At 39.1% G+C, this 20,845-nt stretch overlaps 1 protein-coding gene across 1 annotated transcript in view; it reads left to right on the top strand.

Annotated features, from left to right (window-relative positions):
- The first annotated feature begins 287 nt into the window (after positions 1-287).
- The window catches only part of ATP6V1H (ATPase H+ transporting V1 subunit H), a 36,913-nt gene continuing 16,355 nt past the window's right edge, over positions 288-20,845 (top strand). The window contains exons 1-9 of the mRNA XM_072327938.1: positions 288-514; positions 1,697-1,823; positions 7,572-7,674; positions 8,576-8,665; positions 10,564-10,677; positions 12,309-12,413; positions 13,242-13,295; positions 15,894-15,991; positions 17,930-18,122. Coding sequence (XP_072184039.1) covers positions 1,720-1,823; positions 7,572-7,674; positions 8,576-8,665; positions 10,564-10,677; positions 12,309-12,413; positions 13,242-13,295; positions 15,894-15,991; positions 17,930-18,122 — 861 coding nt within the window. The 5' untranslated portion in view covers positions 288-514; positions 1,697-1,719. The remainder of the gene's footprint in view (positions 515-1,696; positions 1,824-7,571; positions 7,675-8,575; positions 8,666-10,563; positions 10,678-12,308; positions 12,414-13,241; positions 13,296-15,893; positions 15,992-17,929; positions 18,123-20,845) is intronic.

Consider the following 20,845-nt stretch of genomic DNA (forward strand, 5'->3'; position numbering starts at 1 on the left):
ATCTAGGGTGCTCAGCCACCCCACACAGATCTTGCCGTCCAGGCCTTTCATTCTTCAAATCCTATTTTTAAAGCCACAAGCGTTGTCCTGATTGCCTTGTGAATCCCTTGTACTTTGGTTTATAAAACGAATAGAATCATATTTATCATCATCGGTAAAGCGGCTGAAACGACTATGAAAAAGGTGAATACAGTTATTCCTGGTGCCCAACGTCAGAACCAAAGCATAAAGCATAAAAAGGCAGTGAGGAAGCAGGAAACACAGGACGCCTTAGTGCAGAGGTTACCAGCACTCATAAAAGAGGAACTGGTCAAAGCAAGGCCTATCCCTGCCTCTCAGCCCTGCCTCCGCCAATCCATCCATCTGTGGGGCGCCGTGCGCAAACCGAGCTGATTTGGCCCTCGGCGGCCGCCGTCGCCGTCAGCTGAGCGGCGTCACGTGGCGGCGGGCGCTTTGCGGAGCGGCGCTCCCCAGCTTGTCTCCAGCGGTCAGCGCTGCTGCCGGCCTGCCGGGGGTAAGTGGGAGCTGCCCGGGACGTGCCGCTCACCGGGGCGCTTGTGTAGGGCTCCCGGGTGAGGGTTGCTAGGATACGGGTTCTTTTGCGGGGCTGTGAGCGCTCCGGTTCTCTCGGGGGGTGGCAGCGCCTTCTTACTCTGCCTCACGGCCTCCCAGCCCGCCCCGAACCCACTCGTGGCAGCCCCGTCCTTTTGGCGGCACGAGGAGCGGCTCTAACGGGGCCTCGTTAGTGATGGGACAACTCTGGTAGTCGCTGAGGGGCGCGGGGAACGTTGCCGTCTTTGTGGGTGTCCGGTCACAGGGGTAGTTTGAAGGGAAATCAATTTCATTGCTTTATTTTGCTTTATTTGGCTCTTGTTAGCACATTCATTCAGTGATGTTAAGGTGCTGTGCATGTCAAGGGTGAGGCAGACAGTTTGCTCTTAACTTCTGTAAGGGGAAATAGAAAGGTCCGCAAACAGGTTGGGGTGGGAGGCCTGGTCCGGTTTGAGCTGTAACAGATTCCTGCTCCAGCCGGGCCCTAAGCCTCTGCAAACACACTTCTTGTTTTGGCATCACGGTCAGCTGGAGATTAAATCATAAGGGAAGGGGAAAGCAGAAGTGGTGAAGGTCACTATTTTAGCCTACTGAAGGTGGTTCTTACTTTATATAGGGCTTGTTTTTTTCTGTTAGTGTAGTTACTGTGCTTTTACATAGCATTACTGTGTATACGATTTTTATTTAGCTAGTCTAATAGTTGCAAGTAGACAAACTAGATCAATGCTAAAGTACGGTGGGGAGACTGGTGTGCCTGTGCATGGATTTGTCTACCTTATCGTCAGTCCTAATTTGCAGGCGGCTTCTGTTGTATGGAGTGCTACTTGAGCTGTGTAGAAAAGATGGTTTCACTTGGTTGTTTGAGAATTAACAAGACTGGAAGAAATTTAATAACGATTGTATCCTAACAACCTCGTTTATGGTTAGGGTTCAGTGTATGGCATACTGTCATTTGCTTCAGGGAAGTCATCATTGTAGGTGCTGTGCCAAACTTTCTCAGAAAGTGCTGAATGTGATTTTAGGAAATGGAGAACTTGAAAACAGATTTTGTTTTGTTACTTTATTTTTTACTTGAAAGCACTGCACAGATACTCTACTCTTTAATACTTTAACAGAAGGTCTCAAATGTAGCTTTTATTTCTAGGTGTGTTCTAAATATCAACTAAGATGGATATTCGAGGTGCTGTAGATGCTGCTGTCCCAACAAATATCATCGCTGCCAAAGCTGCAGAAGTTCGGGCAAACAAAGTCAACTGGCAATCCTACCTCCAGTAAGTAAAGTCTTTTCACAAATCACTGATTGATTTATGACTTATGTATTAGACTTCATGGGATTTTGGGGTATACTGGAATAATACAGTGCAGGACAGTTTGTCATGGTGCTATTAGAAAACAAGTGAAACAACTCAAAGAAGTCCAGGAAAACAAGCAAGTAAATCAAGGAATGGTTGGAAGCAAGTACTTACTTATGAGGAGAGCTGTGCTGCCATTTCACATAAGGTCAGAATTTACTTTGGAAGTAATAGCAATGGAAATAAGTAACAGCAGTGGAAACAGAGAAATAAAGAGGACAGTGGAACAAGGGGGTGGAAACGGATTTGTTTGTGAAGTAGAGAATGAGGTAAAGAAATGGAATTTTGCTTGTTCTCTCATCTCTTTAACCTGAAGGAAAATGCAGAATTCTTGTATCCCTGCATTATTCTTGTCTGATATTCTTGACTGTGAAGAATATTAACAAAGTGTGAAGTAGTATCATCTCTTGAGTATCCAGGTATAATAGGAAATTACTTCGCTATTATCTGGTTTGTAACTCAAGTGGTGGAAATCTTGATGATTACCAGAGATACAGACAATGCTCTACAGACTAATGCTTTCTGATGATCACTGCATCACTTCAGAAAAAGGCAGGTCTTTTTCCAGATGGCTGTGGTTCTTGTGTAAGTGTATACTATACATTATAAAAAAGAAATACCATTGTAAAACTGTGCATGTGCAAGCTGAGAAATGCTTGTACAGTAGAAACTCACGAATGACGGATGACTTGAGTGCTTTGCTGGGTAGCCCAGTATTGTCGGTTCTATTTGTGATTTTTGTTTTTATTTTTATTTTTTGTTTTTCCCTCTCTTTATATGTCTGCATGGTAAACTGGATTAGGGAACTGATCTGTTGTGGAAATTTACTTTTTCTGGGTTGTTTTTCAGATGCATTTGTTCCTGATTTAGCTCATACTGTGATATTCCAATGACTGTGCAGGCAAAAAAGCAAGGTTGGTGTTGTAACTTGAGAGTGGCAGCTACCAAGCACTTGCTGACAAGTCTACATGGCTTTTTCTGTCTATATGACAGAAAATGTTCTCTGTGAAAGCCTGGCAACTGTTTTATTCTGTTGGCTAATTTGTAGTTACTCAGGATGACAGTGGGAGTACAGTTGTTTGCTGTTGATCCGTTGACTGTTATTGGGCTGTTAGGATTGAGCTGTTGCTTTTGTCAGTTTAGGGGATGGTTCCATGTGGTATGGAGTTGCATTTTTGCATACATATAGTATTAATTGCTTGACTGTGTTTAGCGTGGTCTATCATTTTTAATTTGCCTTCGCTCTTGGGATCCTTTTTTCTGTGATTATGTATGAAGACTGGGTGTTTTGTTTATTTGTCAGCAATTTCCTGTATAACTTCTTTTGACCAGTAGGTAGAGCTGATGGTTCTTTTTCAGATCATAAATGTAGAATTTGATTTTGTTTTGCTATGGACTCTACAAAAGAAGGATATGCTAATTATTTTGTTTCTGATGGATTGGGAGGGTAATGTATTGCTCCAGGCTGCCTGGCTAGTGATTGTATTGCGAGACTGCTCAGTGCTTGATGTCCTCTATAAGTCAATGAGGTCGTGTCTTGCTTATTATTCTGTTAAATATAAATATAATCTTTGAGCTTTATATTTACTGGTAACAGCCTGGCTGGCTGACAAAGATAGCTCCAAGGATGAGCACGAGTGACCCTAGAGAGACTGAAGAGTGTTGTGAAGACAACTAGTTCTTTGGCTGAGGAGTTTCCTTATCATTAGTTATGGGAAATGTTAGGTAAAGTTTTGGAACTTCTAGAGAGGAAACAATTATTTCTGGTTTTGAACACGTCCCTTCTACTTCAGCCAGATCCAGTGTCTTTGAGGCTGGCTGATGCTTTATAGGGGATTATTTTGGGAAGTCAGATGTTGCAACTATATCGACTGGTATTTCTAGAACCAGGCACACTTTGGCTGGAATCTGCTAGCTTCTGATGACCTACTAGAAGCAGGTCAGAGTGATTTGTTCTGTCCTTTGGAGTAGAAGGAAGCTGGTGGTTTTCAAGGACACTTTTCTTCTGAGCAGCTTCTGAGCTGCTGTTCTGATGGTCTGTGCAGTTAGTGGTTTAAGCATCTGTGTAAATGTATGTTTTTCTGAAGTTAACACATCAACTTAAGCGCGACCTGATTTGTGTTCCATGAAGTGTAGACAGCATTTATATAGCTGGAAATAAAGAGCTTCACAGTATTTTATTTATTTATTTATTTATTTTTAAATAACCGGTCTATGTCAGTTCTGTGAAGATGATTTAAAGGCAGCACCGCTCACTACAGCAATCTGGAAACAAGCAAACTGGATCATGAAGGAAAAGCTTTTGTAGTTCTTTCCTGCAGTGCAGAAAGTTCCTCAGTGCAGAAGTAAAATGGCTTGCTAACAGCTAAGCTGCTGTAGTCTGACTTCTTTTTTTGGAGTCAACTCAAGCTAAAGATTAACCAGCATATTGTCCATTTCATCTGAAGGTTATAACTGTAAACTAGATGTCAAACTACACTAACATAGCTGCTGATTTTTGATGTTTTCTGTGTATGCTGTTACCACACGTGTTATATATACACACACACACACACGCATACACGCATATATATGTCATCATACCTAAATATTGTACTTACGTTTTCCACTAATTTTCCATAATTGGGCTGTGGAAATCTTTTTTGTTCTTTTAATTTTATTACTGAAACTCAGAAAACCAAGCTGGAATTTAACACAGATCAAACATCTGTGGGAGAAGAAATAAACAAACCCGAGAACAATAAAATTGTTTTGGAAAATGAATGTGGTTGAGAGCAATTAGTTGTGTGCCTTTTGATTTTTGGAACTCTGAGGAGGTTAGAGATGTTGATGCTGTTGTCTGATTGAAAATACGGCATGCCATTGTTGTCTACTGTGTGGTTGCTTTCAGCATTTGCCTCAGGGTATCACTGTCTTTATATAGGGTACCTTGTCTTGAAGGAAATGCAGTTTTGCTTGTTAAAGGTAGTAAATGATTTATTGGAGAAGTGAACTCTTCAGAAATTGAATCTTACTGCACTGTAGGTTTTCTGTGTCTCAATATTAGTTGTCCAGCAGTTGAATCCCGTGACTGCCCTTTTGGTGCATGTGAAGTAATGTAGATAACAGGATGAAAGGTCGTGCCTTGATGTTGTGCTAGGTAGTTCTGAAAGTGAACCAGGCATTTGTAGCAGATGTACAAGAGTCCAGCATCATTCAAATGAAAGAGGAAGAAAAGCTGCTGGAGAAAATGCCTAATAATAATTGTTGGGGGATGGGGAGGGGTGTGAAGGAATCATGAGTTTGTGAATCATCTTGACGGACCAAGCGATTTGAAAAGCAGTGGTCTTGCAAGTGGTGCTTCTTTCTTTTACATATCACCATATCTACTTCCCCCCAACCTCTAATGTGAGATGAAAGCAAAAATTTGAAAGCTTTCTTCCTTGAAGTTTGGCAGGCCTTTTCTAACAGCCCGCCTATAAACAATGCTCCTCTCAGGCTAAGGCTCTTTCAGTCATTAAAGCTAAAAATGAAGGATTCAGCTCTAGTTATCTTTGAAAAGCTTCCTAAGTGGCAATATTCTTACAAACAAATAGCTCATTTGGTTACTTTATATCACTATTACCTAGGTGTTCCTAGATTGGCCAGCATTGATTGAAACGTTTGTGGCTGCTAGTTTGTGGTAGTTACGACCAGTATTTATGGCAAAAGGTCGGTCCTTCTTTTTCAACTACTCCAGCTATTTTTAATGGGAGAGGTAGTGGGTAGGTAAGACCTAGGGGTCCTAATAGATGAGAAACTTAACATGAGCCAGCAGTGCGCTCTGGCAGCCCGGAAGGCAAATGGGATCCTGGGCTCCATCAGGAGAGGGGTGGTCAGCAGGGATAGGGAGGTGATTGTCCCTCTCTACTCTGCTCTTGTGAGGCCCCATCTGGAGTACTGTGTCCAGGTGTGGAGCCCTCAGTACAAAAAAGATATGGAGATTTTGGAAAGGGTCCAGAGGAGGGCCACGAAGATGATCAGGGGGCTGGAGCACCTCCCCTATGAGGACAGGCTGAGGGAGTTGGGTTTGTTCAGCCTGGAGAAGAGAAGGTTGCGGGGTGACCTCATTGCAGCCTTTCAATACCTGAAGGGAACTTACTCCCAGGAGGGGAGCAAACTCTTCGAAAGGGCTGATAATAGCAGGACTAGGGGAAATGGTTTTAAGTTAAAAGAGGGAAGATTTAGGTTGGATGTTAGGGGGAAGTTCTTTACTAGGAGAGTGGTTAGGTCCTGGAACAGGCTGCCCAGGGAGGTTGTGGATGCCCCGTCCTTGGAGGTGTTCAAGACCAGGTTGGACGGGGCTCTGGGCAACCTGATCTAGTAAAGGCGTATGTTTGGTGGCCCTGCTAGGCAGGGGGGTTGGAGCTACATGATCCTTGAGGTCCCTTCCAACCCGGGTCATTCTGTGTGATTCTGTAGGTAGAAGGTGTCTTTGTAATGAGGCTAAAGGAAGAGTAAAATTGAAAGAATGGTGTGGGTCTTATTTATGTTTCTGTAGTTTATAAATTCAGGTAAATCATAAAAAAGTGAAAATTTTCTGTGAGTTTACCAAGATTTTAATGAATATTTAGTTGAGGAACATCTGGAAACCAACCTGGAATATTGAAAAGATGAATTTAAAAGGATCTATGCTGCGTGGTTTTGAAAAGTGGAAGAGGCAGATGAGTCAGTGGAAATGTGGAGATGAATCTTGGAAACACTGGAACAAAACTGTGTCTAATACTTAACATACACTCTGATTTTTATGCAGATGATGGTAATGTGAACAATTTTCTTCTTTCCCGAATCAGTCCTGGTATTAACTAGTAAAACTAGTTGCCTACTAGTCCTCAATTTAAAAAATAAGTAATAATAAAAAAATTTCAAAGACTGCTTGATTTAAAATCAAGCTTCTTACCTGAAGAGTAGCAGCCTGTGCTGTTCTGTTTGGTGTGAAGGTAAGTTTTCATTGTAACAAACAAAAGGCACAATATTCTGCCAGCTCTACTGCTGAGTCAATAGTTTTTTGAGATAGCATTGATGATAGCACTAGCCCCTTGAATGCTAACTTATTTGTTGTTATTTGGTTAAAGAAAAGATCAGACGGATCAGTTAGCCTATAGTAGCCCCACAGCAGTTGACTATTTCAAGCCCTCTTACTGTGTGTCTGGATGAGCTTGAATGCAGATAAACTTTTAGATAGCTGTGAAAAGCTGAAATATCTTGAGTTCTACTGTATTTTTAAGTTCTTATGAATGCTCTGTACTTCTTAGAGTTTTCTTCAGTGCTTATGGAAAACTTAAAATAGCAAGTCATTTCATTTTTCAGCACTTAGTTCAGCTTGGGTTACTGTTATTCATATTTTGTATTATAATTTTGCCTTAATGTGTATTTCAGTTCTTTTAACTATTTTCAGTGACCATTGCATTCCTCCTCTGAAACATTAAAAATGATTTAGAGAATGCTGTTGAACAGAGACAATGTACAGGGAAGGATATGGAAAGACTGTTCATTGTATGTGATACTAGTTGCAGAAAGGACCTCTTTGTTTTCTTCTGTAGAATGTAGGATTGGTAACGTGGTACTGTTGAGAAACCAAGTTAAACGAGGGATGTTTTGAAATAACCTGCTTACGTGATACTAGTGGTTCTGTATTTTGCTTTTCAGAGGGCAGATGATCTCAGGTGAAGACTGTGAATTTATTCAAAGATTTGAACAGAAAAGGAATCCAGAAGAGAAACAGGAGCTGCTGCAAACAGAAGGCAATCAAGTAACTTTCCTTTCTTTTAATAATACCTTTTTAGGGGAGGAGGATGGAAGGAAACTTTAAAATAAAGTTGACAATACAGTTGGGATGTTACGGAAGAAGTAGAAAACCTATATAAAAAGATACTACTTTTTTTTGCTAAATATACACTCAGCATTCATTTAATCACTTTGTATATTATTATTAAATGCTATCTGACTTCGAAGGACTTTGTGAGATAAGTTAGCTTAAGTTTCTCATTATTCTAGTTTATGTAATTGTGCATGCTCAACTTTTTATTTCTGAGCTCTTCTTGTGTTACAGTTTATTGATGGAGCTACTACCGGTGAGACTTTTGCTTACTTAGCCAAGCAATTACAATGTAATTGTAGTAATTGATCTACTGACTGCTAAAGTGAATTTAGTTATTTTAACACAGGCATCTAGTGTCATTTTCAGTAATGTAAAATGAGAGAACTGTATTTGAACAGAGATAATATAAGACTGATAAGGGACATTGCCAATTGTTTTGATACCCAATGCCAGGCAAGGTACCCTATGATCCTTTAATGATGTTTCAAACAGTAGAATTTCAACATTAAAGTCAGAGATTCTAGCAAACATTGCGAGGATTGGGCCAGGCAGGAGAGAGGGTGAAAATTGGGAGTTGCACTGAAGGCATTCAGCTTTCTGAGTTTTTTTTTTCTACCTTAATTTTTAGTTACAATGCAGCAGTTCAGAATTCAGTGTTCCATGTGACAGAAAATTTTCTTGTAATGTAATGCCAAATGGTATCTCTATGGCAATTAAGATGCTGGGATGCTCAGTGCCTGTGTAAGACTTTACATGATCTCATTAATTCACAACTTTACGTTACCAAAAGAAATGATGATGAATACTAATATTAATATCTCTTATTTTCTAGTGTGCTAAAACATTTATAAACTTGATGACTCATATCTCCAAGGAACAAACAGTTCAGTACATCCTGACTATGGTTGATGATATGCTACAAGTAGGTCAATAACCTGTCTTATTTTTAAGTCTTTAAATGAATGTTAGAATGCTTTCTGAAGTCTCCATCAAGCTTATATAGGTTTCATATTCTATGAAACTTGCAGGTTCTGTCTTCAGAAAGAAGTTAAATGTTAGAGCTCAAGTTGCATGGGTAACTTAGTCTTGCGTATACGTGTTCATGTTTTAAAAATAAATATGCCTATATGTTTTTCTGTCAGTTCTCAATCCTGTTTGATGCAAAACTTGGATATTCAGGAACAATTTGTGACCTCAGCCATTTCCCAGTGTGTGGGTAGGATATGGCAACTAACATGAACTTGTTGAAGCTTTTCCTATGAAGGTACTATTTTAGCCGCACTTTGCAAGAAGGTGTAGTTCTTGCAGCTTTGGATTTTGAACATATGTTATACACTAGAACAATATGTTCTGAAATTTTGCATAGTTAGAACTGGAGACTTATTCTTGTTTGACTGAGAACATGTTGAAGTTTTTGTGCTTTCTTCCTTTCAATCCTGCCTCCTTCATAGCTGTTGTAAAATGAACTCATTTTTGATGATTTTAGCTGGACTTCATGTAGCACAAGTGTGAATGTTAGGTGATTTATTTGATCAAACACATTTTTCATTACACTGGTCATCACAGAGCTGAGGCTGTTCATTAAGACACTATTCCTGAGACATTAGGGTTATGTGTTTTTTTTTTTTTTTGTTTTGTTTTTGTTTTGTTTTGTTTTTCATTCCATAGTTTTAACAGAAGACAGTTTTGTTTGGCTTTTGATACGTGCCTGGTAGGTTGCTAAACATTTGAATAATGAGTTGTGGTAGAAGTTATGAGCATCAGATAACCAGCGATACCTCGTCCTACCCAGTGAGTGAGGGAAATGGAAATATGCAGCCCAGTGCAGTACCTTTGCTACCTTCAAGGAAGAGTTACCTGAAACTCTGACACTTGATAAGATGCCAATATTTGGATCATGTATGCATTGAGGATGTATGCTGAATGTGTGGCACTTCAGTAAGTGGGCTTACCTAGCTAATTTTTCATCCGTAGTGTTGTTTCTAGGGTAACCATGGAGGAAAGGCCTTCAGTTATTGGGGTTTGATAAATTTCACGGGGAAGTGGAGACTGAGGTATTGTAGTCATGCAAGTTGCCTCATTATGGTGTTTTGAGCGGGTTTATCTTCCTTGATAGAGAGGTTTATACTTGTTTGTAGTAGCTTGACTTCAAAGAGAAAGCATCTCTTTAGAATAACAGCATATTATCCATAAGCTAGAAAGCTTGTGGAAATGCTGAGGAAGAACAAGAATCCAATTATTGCATTTTCTGAAAGTATGTGTTTAAAGCAACTAGGAAATAAAGCTTCCCTTTCTCCTTTAGATTTCATGTCTTCTCTGATCTTCTTTAAGGTCATAGGTGCTTTGCATAATTGTTATTAGACAAAATGCTAGAAGCAGCTGTGCATGATGCACTGTTTCAGGTACTTGTGATATCTTGTGATTTAGCCTAGAAACTCTCCAGAACAGATTGTAGTGTTTATGCCTTCTTCTTGGTGCTCAGGTTGCCTAAGGTGACAGCTGAACCAGCTTTTGTATGGAAGTAACAACATGTGGGAAACTTTGTATAGATTTTATTGAAGGGGAGTGGTGTCCCTCTATGTAAATAGCAGCCTTTAACTAGTCTCTCACTCTCTTATTCTGGTGTATTTTTTACTGCATCAAGTATTGGAACACTGAGAAACGTCTAGAGTTTCCAAATTCAATTCTACCCTCCCTGCATCTCTAACTTGGTTAGTGTTGAAATGGATTGTATTTTCAAGTAACTATTGAACTGAAAATGTTCCAGGGCTGGTAATATATATAAGCTTATCAATTATCCGACTCTCTTAATTTCTACAGGAAAATCATCAGCGTGTTTGTATCTTCTTTGATTATGCAAAACGTGGTAAAAACACTGCATGGTCCTACTTTCTGCCAATGTTGAATCGACAGGATCTTTTCACTGTTCATATGGTAAGTTTTCAATAAATCTTGGTAATTGTTACAGTAAACTGCTGTTTTTGACTTGGTGGTTTTGGTGTCTGAAATTTAGTCGTCTGATTAGACTGCAAAGTTTTCCTCTTGCAATCTAATTGCGTCATCTTAGTATAAGCTACACTTGAATACTTTTTAGAAGGAAAAGCTATGTTGTTTGTTGACATCTTTTTCTGGGAGACTAGAGCAGGTTTTCAGTACTCAGAAGAGAAAGGGATTTAGAGTTAGGCACAATAAGGCAACCTTTGTGACAACTGTCAGTTAATGGTTGTCATGCTGTATGAATATTAGAATTCAAGTTCTAATCCATTAGTGGGAAATATCTTTATCTCACTGCAAATGATTCTAACAAATTATAATAATGCTGCTTGATGTCTGTTTACGGTGGTTTGTAAACATACTGGTGAAGAAACAGTGGTTTTACTGTTGTGGTGAGTTTACCCTTGCTGGTAGGAAGATCCCTACTCAGTCACTTTTATGGTCTTCCCCAGTGAGATGGGGAGGTATCAGAAGGGTAAAAGTGAGAAAAATTGTAGTTTGTGATAACACAGTTCAGTAAATGAAGGGGAGAGGTAGGAGCGGAGACAAAACAACAACAAAACAACACAAGACAATGAATTATGGGTATAAGGATCTCAGAAGCATGGTAAACTGGAGATCTAGTGTCTCGTGATTCAGAACAAGAGGGTTTTTCAAGTTACTTGACTGTGTTCAGAAGTGGGTTTGACATATTTCAGGACAGAGATCATTGTACTCTCATTTGTATTTCTTCTAGCAAGCAGTGAGTGCTGCACGCGTCTGTATACAGTACAGCGCAAGGGGGCATGAAATGGTCTTTCCACTGCATTATGGAGCTGCATGCAGGCACTGACCCTTGCTTCAGTAACTTCTTATTTAGACTGATTCTTTATATATAAATATTCCATGGTCACTGTGATCTTTGAAATAGGCTCAAATATTTCTGCAGTGTAGAGTTGGTTTGAAATTATTTGGAAAGGCTGGTATAGGAGTACAGTCTTTTGGTTCATTGTATGCGTTCTTGCTCCACAGACTTCATGAAAACTCTGAGCCTGGCAACATTTTTGCCTCAACTTCATTATTAATTTTCATGTTTCCTTTTGGTTTTCTGCTCTTCTTTTTCTGGGCTGAAATTTTCTTTCATCTTGAAAATGGCTTGCTTCAGCTTAAGGGAACAAAAAAAAACAACAACGAGCAACTTGAATAGCTTGCAACTCTCAAGCAATTATGGCGTATGCCAGTGCAGAAATAAGTGCACTCATGTATGTTTTAGACCATTAAGTGTCATAGGGCTGATGGATTTCTAACTGACGCTAGCCTGTTGATAAACCCATTCTTCTCTGTAGCTTTTTGTGTGCATTATCAACTACAGCTATCTGATAACTTTCTGAGAATATACCACTTACTAAGGAGCAGGTGCAAAATAAAGCAGAATAAACCAAGTTACTTGGAATCTCTATTCCTCTTACATAGGAAACAGGGAGGTTTCTCTAGGGTGCCATCTTTTGTTTAAACTTGATTTCCAGACACCCTCTTACATTAAATCCTGAAACTGTTGTGTCTGAAAATCTTTTTATTCTATTCTCTTTCAGGCAGCAAGAATTATTGCCAAACTGGCTGCCTGGGGGAGAGAACTTATGGAAGGCAGTGACTTGAATTACTATTTCAACTGGATTAAAACTCAGCTCAGTTCACAGGTAAAAGCCTGCTTCTGTTTCAATGTTAGAATGACTTTCAGATTTCTATTTAAAATTTTGAATTAAAAATAAATGGTTTTTTCGATTGGTTGGTGTTCATTCTCTCTTGGACACTAAGAAGACAGCATGAGATTTCTTTTTTTCCTCTGTCTTTTGGTGTTGTTTTGCTTCTCATAGCTTGCTATTAGGATGAAAAATCCCATGGCAGCTTTAAGTTTTCATTTTCCACTTGAAGCTAAATATTTACTTATTTATTTATTTGGATGGTATTTGTATGGCATTAGCGTAACATGAACAGCTTACTGCTGTTTTGTCCTTTAGATATGAATCTTTCTCTTTTGAATTCATTCTTTGAGATTTACCCAGCTCTTCACCTTATCAGAACCTCATGATTTGTCATTCTCTAAGGTACTTTTGTAACAGAAATGGGTTACAGAGAATAGAAAAATATAATTCAGTATATTTATCAAGTGTATTTTTCACATTGTATGTTTATTAAGAGTTCTATTTTTTTTTTAATCTGGTAGAAAAATCTTAAAGTTGGAATTTCTTCTAGAAAGATTGAAGAGAACAGCTTTTAAATTCTAGAATAAAGATGGAAAAAGGTTTTGAGTAAATACAATTAAAATAAAAAAAAAACAAGTCATGATGGGGTCTTTGTGAAATAAGTAAATTATATTGTTGTAGTATATTAGGCAAAAAAGCGTATTTAATATTCTTTAGCTTTTCATAACTAGAGGGATGGGAGAATCGAACGAGTGCTGGGAACGACCCTTCTGTAAGTATGAAGGTCAGCTCTGATTTTCAACTTTGGTATTTTTTTGCTAGAAGCTACGTGGCACAGGGGGTTCTGTGGAAGCAGGAGCAGTCTCCACTAGTGATGTGAGTATTTCTTTAAGATTTGCTAATTTGGTATTTTAGGCGAACAATATCTGTTTATTAAGGTGCAGAAGTATTCTGGGGTCAGCAAATGAAAATGGAATTGGAACTGTATTACAGAGTGCCAGGTGATGGTGCCAAGGAAGGAAATTATTTTGGAAAACATTGTTTTCACAGAAAATACTGGCAGTGGAAGTGTATATTTCACAAGTTGGATTGGGTTGTTAAAAACTGCGGATGTATCTAACCTCCTCATTGTTATAACTTGAAGAAGGGATGGGCAATTAATTTAACATTTGCACGATGCTGTTTAGCACTAAACTGTCTCAATAGCAGAAGACAAAGTATGAAGCTTATGACTCTTGTAATGTGCAGAACTTGAAAAGTCATATCGGATATTATAGCAATCATTGTCCCTCAAATCTCTGTAGCATGAAATTACAAAGAGTGCTTTTGAAGCTATAATGCTGTTCATATTTGAATAGGCTAAATTCAGGGGAGGGTAGATTATCATTTTCTCAGAAGTATAGCTATAATGAGTGTTGGGCTTAGAGATAAACTTCGGCAATATAGCAAATATAAATGATCGTAACACTTGATTTTTGACTTTGTTGTGACACAGACAGTTTATTGTGGCTCTTGAATGTGAAGTAGAATTCGGTGTGGGTTTTTTTCCCCTCTTGCAACCCGAAAGTGTTCATAGTCTTCTAGAAGACTTAAATATGAACCTGGAATTTGTTTCTTTTAGGAAAATAGTTATAGCTTTGAAGTGTTAGCCTCCCATAGAGAAAAGCCTTTTAAATAACCGCCTGAGCAGAATTTAAAATAGTAAAGATGAAAGACTACTATATATCGCCATGGATGGGGGGGAAATTACAGCCTGAGCATGGAATTTGAAGTGTGTCAGTGTTTGTGTGTAGCTCTATGTGCCATACTGCTAGGCTTTGTTAGGTTCTGTCATATGGCTGTATGACAGTAAATAGTTCAATTGCATGCCATTATAGAGCTGTAAGCTGTTCCCTTGGCTTGCAATCTGTATTGGTTGTACTCTAGCGCTGAATAGATGTAGCACTGTGAGGTCTCAAAGCAGCAGAACCTTAGGTTAATTAAGTTGGGCAAGTTCGCTGTTGACTTTATTACAGTCTTTCTGATTTCAGATATAGCTTGTGCAAGATTTTCAAGCAGGTTCTGATTTATTTCAAAGTAAATTAGGGAGGCAGTTAACATTTTTAGGTAGGGAATGCTGTCTGGGATTCATTGTGAAATTTCAGTTATAACACTGTTGGAAGAGAATGCTTTTATGATAAGCACCTTAAAATGCTTGGTAATTCGTACGTTAGTAATGTAGATAAATTGATTATTTCAGGTGGACAGAATGTTTGTGTGTTTATAGTTGCTTTATTTTCATGAGTTAATACCTACTGATCCAGTGAAATAAGTATTTGTTTTCAATCTAGATGTCTAGACTCAGTTTTTCCACAAAGATCTTGATAGAGATGAATTCATTCTGAGCTACTCATCAGATGTCAAGTTCTCTTTATTGTTTCTTATTTTTTCATATGGGATTGCCTAATTTTTTTTCTCCAGTAAACATTGGAAAGGTTTGACCTTCTATTGTGTAACTGACCTACTGTGAGACTTTCAAGGCACTTAGTAAAGAAGAGGGCTTATAGGAAAAAAGTTTTATTTGTAGCATATCTGAGTATTAGTGAAGGTAATACCAGAAACTGAGCATAGGGAGAATAAAATACCAATTCTGGAATACCTTGGGAGCCGTCTTCATGTTGACCAAAACCCATTTCTGAATTTCAGTTGATCTTATGTTACCACACAAAAAATGCATACTTATAGTGATAAAAATCTGCTTAGACGTTTGGTTTCTGATGGTTTGCATAGGAATCTGGTTGAAAGTAGAGTATAGTGATGCATCTCACAACCTTTTCATGATGGGAAATTTTTAGTCTTGTTTTTCTTCTCTTAGCACAGTATAATGTACTAAGATATTAATGAATAGAGAAAAAATTAAAGTGTAAGGCTGAAGTTTGATGATGGTTTTGCATACTTATCTTCCTAATGGCATTTTTTCTGTATAAATATACATCTCATTATGATGAGTGTAGTTAGGAATTGAATGTGAGAAGAAACCTTTGGCTACAAAGACCTCTGGCACACTTAACTAGGCTTGATTAAAACGTTTGTTGTATTCTCCAAAGTTTACTTAATAGAGTAGCAATTGATTCTGTGGATCAAATGGCTTTGACTCTATAGTCAGACGGTATGTAGCCTACATACATGCTAAAGGAATGCATGTTCAGATGGGCTATTATAATATCTTTTTTTAATGATAAAAAGGTATTGCTTGTGTGCCACTTCTTTCCTGCTTGAAACTCTTTTCTGTTTGTATTTTGCTTCTCAACTTCTGTTTTCATTTTATTTTATTCTTAAATAGAAGCTTGTAAAATATTTAAGAGTGAGTTGTCTTAACTCTGAAATGTTGCTGAAGAAAAGTGCGTTGATGTATGCCAACAGAGCCTGATTTGGAAAACTAAGCTTTAACACAGCCTCTCCTGTAAGGAGTGATGTGCTCTTCTTTTCCCCTAGAGTTCCCAGTACGTACAGTGTGTTGCTGGATGCCTGCAGCTGATGCTTAGAGTCAATGAATATCGCTTTGCCTGGGTAGAAGCAGATGGGGTAAACTGGTGAGCATTTTTTTTCCACTTCATATGGATATACTTGACCTTATGATAGGTCTCCAGTGACCTGTTTTGGAATGGAACTCTCATACAAAAGGCAGCTCCTCTGTTTGAGTACAAAGTCTATTTGAAAGTGAACATTCATTTTTCTGTTTGACGGTAATGAAACTTGCAGATATAGGTACCAATGTGAGTCTTTGATGCTATTTTGCTTTTCATGAAGAACTGTTCAGGTAAGTATCTAAAGCAGATTATAGGTGTTTGCCTTCAGCTTTGGTTCTTTGTTTTTTTACTTGATAGAACAAGGACTGAAGAAATGAATTTCTGCTCATTTTTGCTGTTCATTTTGGAGTCGTTTAGTCTCAAAGTATTAGTGAAAGGAGAAAATAATTAACGTGGCTTCACCTAGATCTTTTAATACAAATTCTCTTTATAAAGATCTGCATGAGGCTGTCACTCATCTTTTAAAGCTGTCTACACAGCTTTTCTACCATGTCTGTTGGAGATAGTGGCTGTAGAATTTATATTTTAAGAAAGAATAACCTTGTACTCTGAATTAGAGAATACTGAAGGTAGCAGGTGAAATGAGGAATATCTCAAGGGTAAATGCTTGTTCTGCACCTGAGATGGAATAATGCCAGGCACAGTCATGGACTGGAAAGCAAGTGGCTGGATAGCAGTTCAGCTCAAAGGGACCTGGTGGTGCTGGCTGACAGCAGCTCAGCATGAACCAGCTAAGTGCCCCTGGCAGACAGGAGGGCAAACTGCATTTTGGGGTTCGGTAAAGCACAGCTGGTCAAGAGGTGATTTTTCCCACTATGTTTAGTACTGGTGCATCCTCGCCTTAAAGATTTTTTTGTAGCTCTTGGTTCCACAGTATAATAAGGATGTTAAGATCCTTGAGAGCATCCAGAGGAAGGCACCAAAGCTGGTGACAGGGCTGGAGGGTGTATTCTGTGAGAGGAGAGGCTGAGGACATTGTGCTGTCCAAGCTGCAGAGGAGGAGGCCAAGAGGTGACCTCACTGCTCTCTGCAGTTCTGCTCTTGGGAACTCGTGTCATCATAGGAATGGCACAAAGCTGCACCAGGGGAGGGTCACACTGGGCATTAAGAAATGTTTCTGTGCTGTGAGTGTGTGGTTAAAACATGGGAACAGTCTTCCTAGAGTGGTGATTGATGTCCTGTGTCTGTCAGGGTGCAGAGGCATTTAGACAGTGCCCTTAATGATCTGCTTTAAATTTTGATTAACATTCAAGGTCAGACAGCTGAACTAGATGGCTTTGTAAGCTACTTTGTAACTGAGCTATTCTAAAATGAAAGTTCAAAGGATGTTTGTGTGTATCAAGATCTATTCAAACTAACTTTTTTCTCAAAGGAAACTGGTACAGTAATAAACTGTTGAAGTGTTACAGTAAGTCTCCATTTCAACACATCTGAATTTGTTTCAATTTTGATGACAGTCTTATGCATTTATACTTTTTAACTTGGTTAGCCCTTATTTTGCATTGACTTGTATTCTAGTTTTAACTGGGGAGTGAGTTAAAATTATTCCTACTACTTGGTGTAGTTTGGTGTTTTGGATTTGGGAGGGGTGTAATGCTGATAATGTGCAGATGTTTTAGCTTTTGCTGAACAATACTTGCACTAAGTCAGTTTTTTTTTCTGCCTCGTATGCTGCCTTGCCTGTGAAGAGCTGGGAGTGCACAAGGGCTGGGAGGGGTCAGAACGAGGGCAGTTGAGCCAAACAAATAATTATATTTTCAAAAGATGGGTTTCTGAACGAGCTGCTTATCCAATGGTAAATACTGGTGCAGGATGCTGTGAAATGTTGTATACTCATTTGTTTTCAAAAAATCCCTGTAAAATGTTACATGTTTCTGGGTATAAAAGCATAATGTATGTAGTCATCATTTAAAAATCAAATGTATGCTGTTAATTTTTCAGTATCATGGGTGTCTTGAGCAACAAATGCGGCTTTCAGCTCCAGTATCAGATGATTTTCTGTGTGTGGCTGCTGGCATTTAGCCCTCAAATGTGCGAATATCTACGTCGATATAATATTGTTCCAGTGCTGTCAGATATTCTTCAGGAATCAGTCAAAGAGAAAGTAACTAGAATCATCCTTGCAGCATTTCGGGTGAGTGTCGGACTGCAATTGCACTGTACTCATCTCTCTATTGATTAGATCTCAGGTGCTTCTGATGCACAGCTGTTTTTGTTAGGCATTATCAGGTATCTTAGACTGAATGCTTAATTATCCCTTTTTATGTGAGCTGAGCTTTGCTTCAGGTAGTAGATATGCTATTTCAGGTAATAGATGTTTACTATTCAGTGTTGTCTTAAAAAAAAACCCGCAAAAATAAAGGTTGACAAAAACTCGGTTAGTGTAGGCACGAGTAGTTTGTGCCATCTTTAGTTTAGGGTTTTATCTACTAATGCTTGTCTAAATGGCTGGAGTTTGCTAACAGTACGTTTTACTTTATGGATCAACTAGAATTAATTGTAATGAAAATATTGAAATTAAAACATGAATTGAAATATCATTTTAACCAGGTGTCTCTTTGGCTGACTGACTTGGATTTTATCTATGAGTCCAAAAATATTTTTGTGGTCATTCTGATGAGGATATTTGTGTAAGAGTGCTCAGTTGTGTCTATTCTACCTGAAGTTCTGAGGTCTTATTTAAGTTAATTTGGAGAAACTAAGCATTGAGGCTTTGTTTTCATTGTGAGAATACAAGTTTGTGTTTATAGTTGCTAACTGCGCATGTACACATGGTTTTATGTACATATTTCTCAAGTGTATTGTGTGCAGTACTGGACTACTTATAAAAACTATTCATCCTTGTGTCTTGAGTTGGAGATGTAGATCTTGGATACTGTTAATTTCTCTGGATGCTGGTTGAGTTATAGTAGTAGGTGTTGAAAGCAAATTTGGATTGGGCAACCTGTTCCAATGGGTCACCATCTTCTGAGGGGAAAAACTCCCTCCTAATATATAACCTAAGCCTCCCCTGTCTCAGTTTAAGATCATTCCCCCTTGTCCTATCACTATCCACCCATGTAAATAGTCATTTCCCCTCCTGTTTATACGCTCCCTTCAAGAATTGAAAGGCCACAATAAGGTCTTCCCAGAGCCTTCTCTTTTTCAAGCTAAACAACCCCATTTCTCTCAACCTTTCCTCCTATGAGAGGTGCTCCAGCCCTCTGATAATCTTTGTGGCCCTCCTCTGGACCCACTCCAAGAGCTCCACATCCTTCTTGTGCCAATGGCCCCTGGCCTGGACACAGTGCTTCGGATGGGTCCTGGCTAGAGCTGAGTAGAGGGGGACAATCTCTTCCCTCTCCCTGCTGGCCTCTCCTCTTTTAATGCAGCCCAGAACTCCATTGGTCTTCTAGACTGCAAGTGCACACTGCTGGTTCATGTCCAGCTTCTCATCCACCAGGACCCCGCAAGTCCTCCTCTGCAGGGCTGCTCTCAAGAGGTTCTTCTCCCAGTTTATATAAATACCTGGGATTGCCTCAGCCCAAGTGCAACACCTTGTGCTTGGATGTGTTGAACCTCATTAGGTTTACATGTTCCCACTTCTCCAGCCTGTCCAGGTCCCTCTGGATGGCTTCCCTTCCTTCCCGTATATTGACTGCACTGCTTAGCTTGGTGTCATCTGGAAACTTGCGGAGGGTGACTATTCCATTGTCTGTGTCACTGATAAAGATACTGAAGAGTACTGGTCCCAAGACAGACTCTTAGGGGATGCCACCTGTGACCAGCCTCCACCTGGACACAGAAATAACGATTGCAAGCCTTTGATTGTGACCAGTCCACTAGTTCTTAGTCCATCAAGCAGTCTGTCTTTCCAATCCATACCTCTCTGATTTAGAGAGAAGGTTGTAGTGAGGGACCATGTAGGTGATATCCATTGCCCTTCCCCTGTCCACTGGTACTGTTGCTCCATCATAGAAGGCTACCAGATTGGTCAGGCAAGATCTGCCCTTGGTGAAGCCATGCTGGCAGCAGTCTCTGATCACTTCTTCATCTTGTATGTGCTTTAACGTGGTAACTGGGAGGATCTGCTCCAAGACCTTCCCAGGCACAGAGGTGAGGCTCACTGTCATGGAACTACTGGCCTGTAGTTCCCTGGGTCATCCTTTCTCCCTCGCTGCTTAGTTACTCTAAATTAACTTAAATTTCACTGTGAAATGCTTGTAATCCTCTCTTTGGTTTGACTTATGTAATAGTATTTTGAGTAGCTTTCTGTGTATTTCTGTCTCATAAATAACGAAGAGTCTTTTTAGGACACTTTTTCCTACCTGTTCCTTGAACTTCTTAAATTTTGTCATCTTTTAATATCCGTGATTTGTCCTTTTGTCAGCACTTACAACCCTAAGTAGGTAATTCAGCATTTCTTTCCGTAAATTATCTTCACTTACTGAAATAGAAGTGCATTTTTTTTCCCCCCACATTAATGGCTGTGTAGAATTAACGTTAAAAGCTGTAATTTGCCTTAATTTTAAGTGGGAATTTTTTAACATCCATTTACAGTGTTCTGTCTTAGTAATAATGTAAGTATAGAGGTTCTGTGACATGAACAGGAGTGCAGTCCAATTCCTTCTGGTGTGATTGCATGACTTATTTCAGGTAGATATTAAGACTTATTTATGTGAACACATGTCCTTTGCTTAAGGACCTATTTTTTTTCTCTGGACTTCATGTTGTACCAGAATGTGTAGGTGGCTAGCTCAGAACAATATAATCTAAATCTTGTTGGCCAAAAATGGAATGAATAAATAACATTGGAACTTGACTATTACATTCTGTGGTTTTAATTCCAGCAATAAGCCTATCTTTGTATAAAACTAG

The sequence above is a fragment of the Excalfactoria chinensis genome, chromosome 2, assembly GCF_039878825.1.
Source record: "Excalfactoria chinensis isolate bCotChi1 chromosome 2, bCotChi1.hap2, whole genome shotgun sequence".
NCBI lineage: Eukaryota > Metazoa > Chordata > Aves > Galliformes > Phasianidae > Excalfactoria > Excalfactoria chinensis.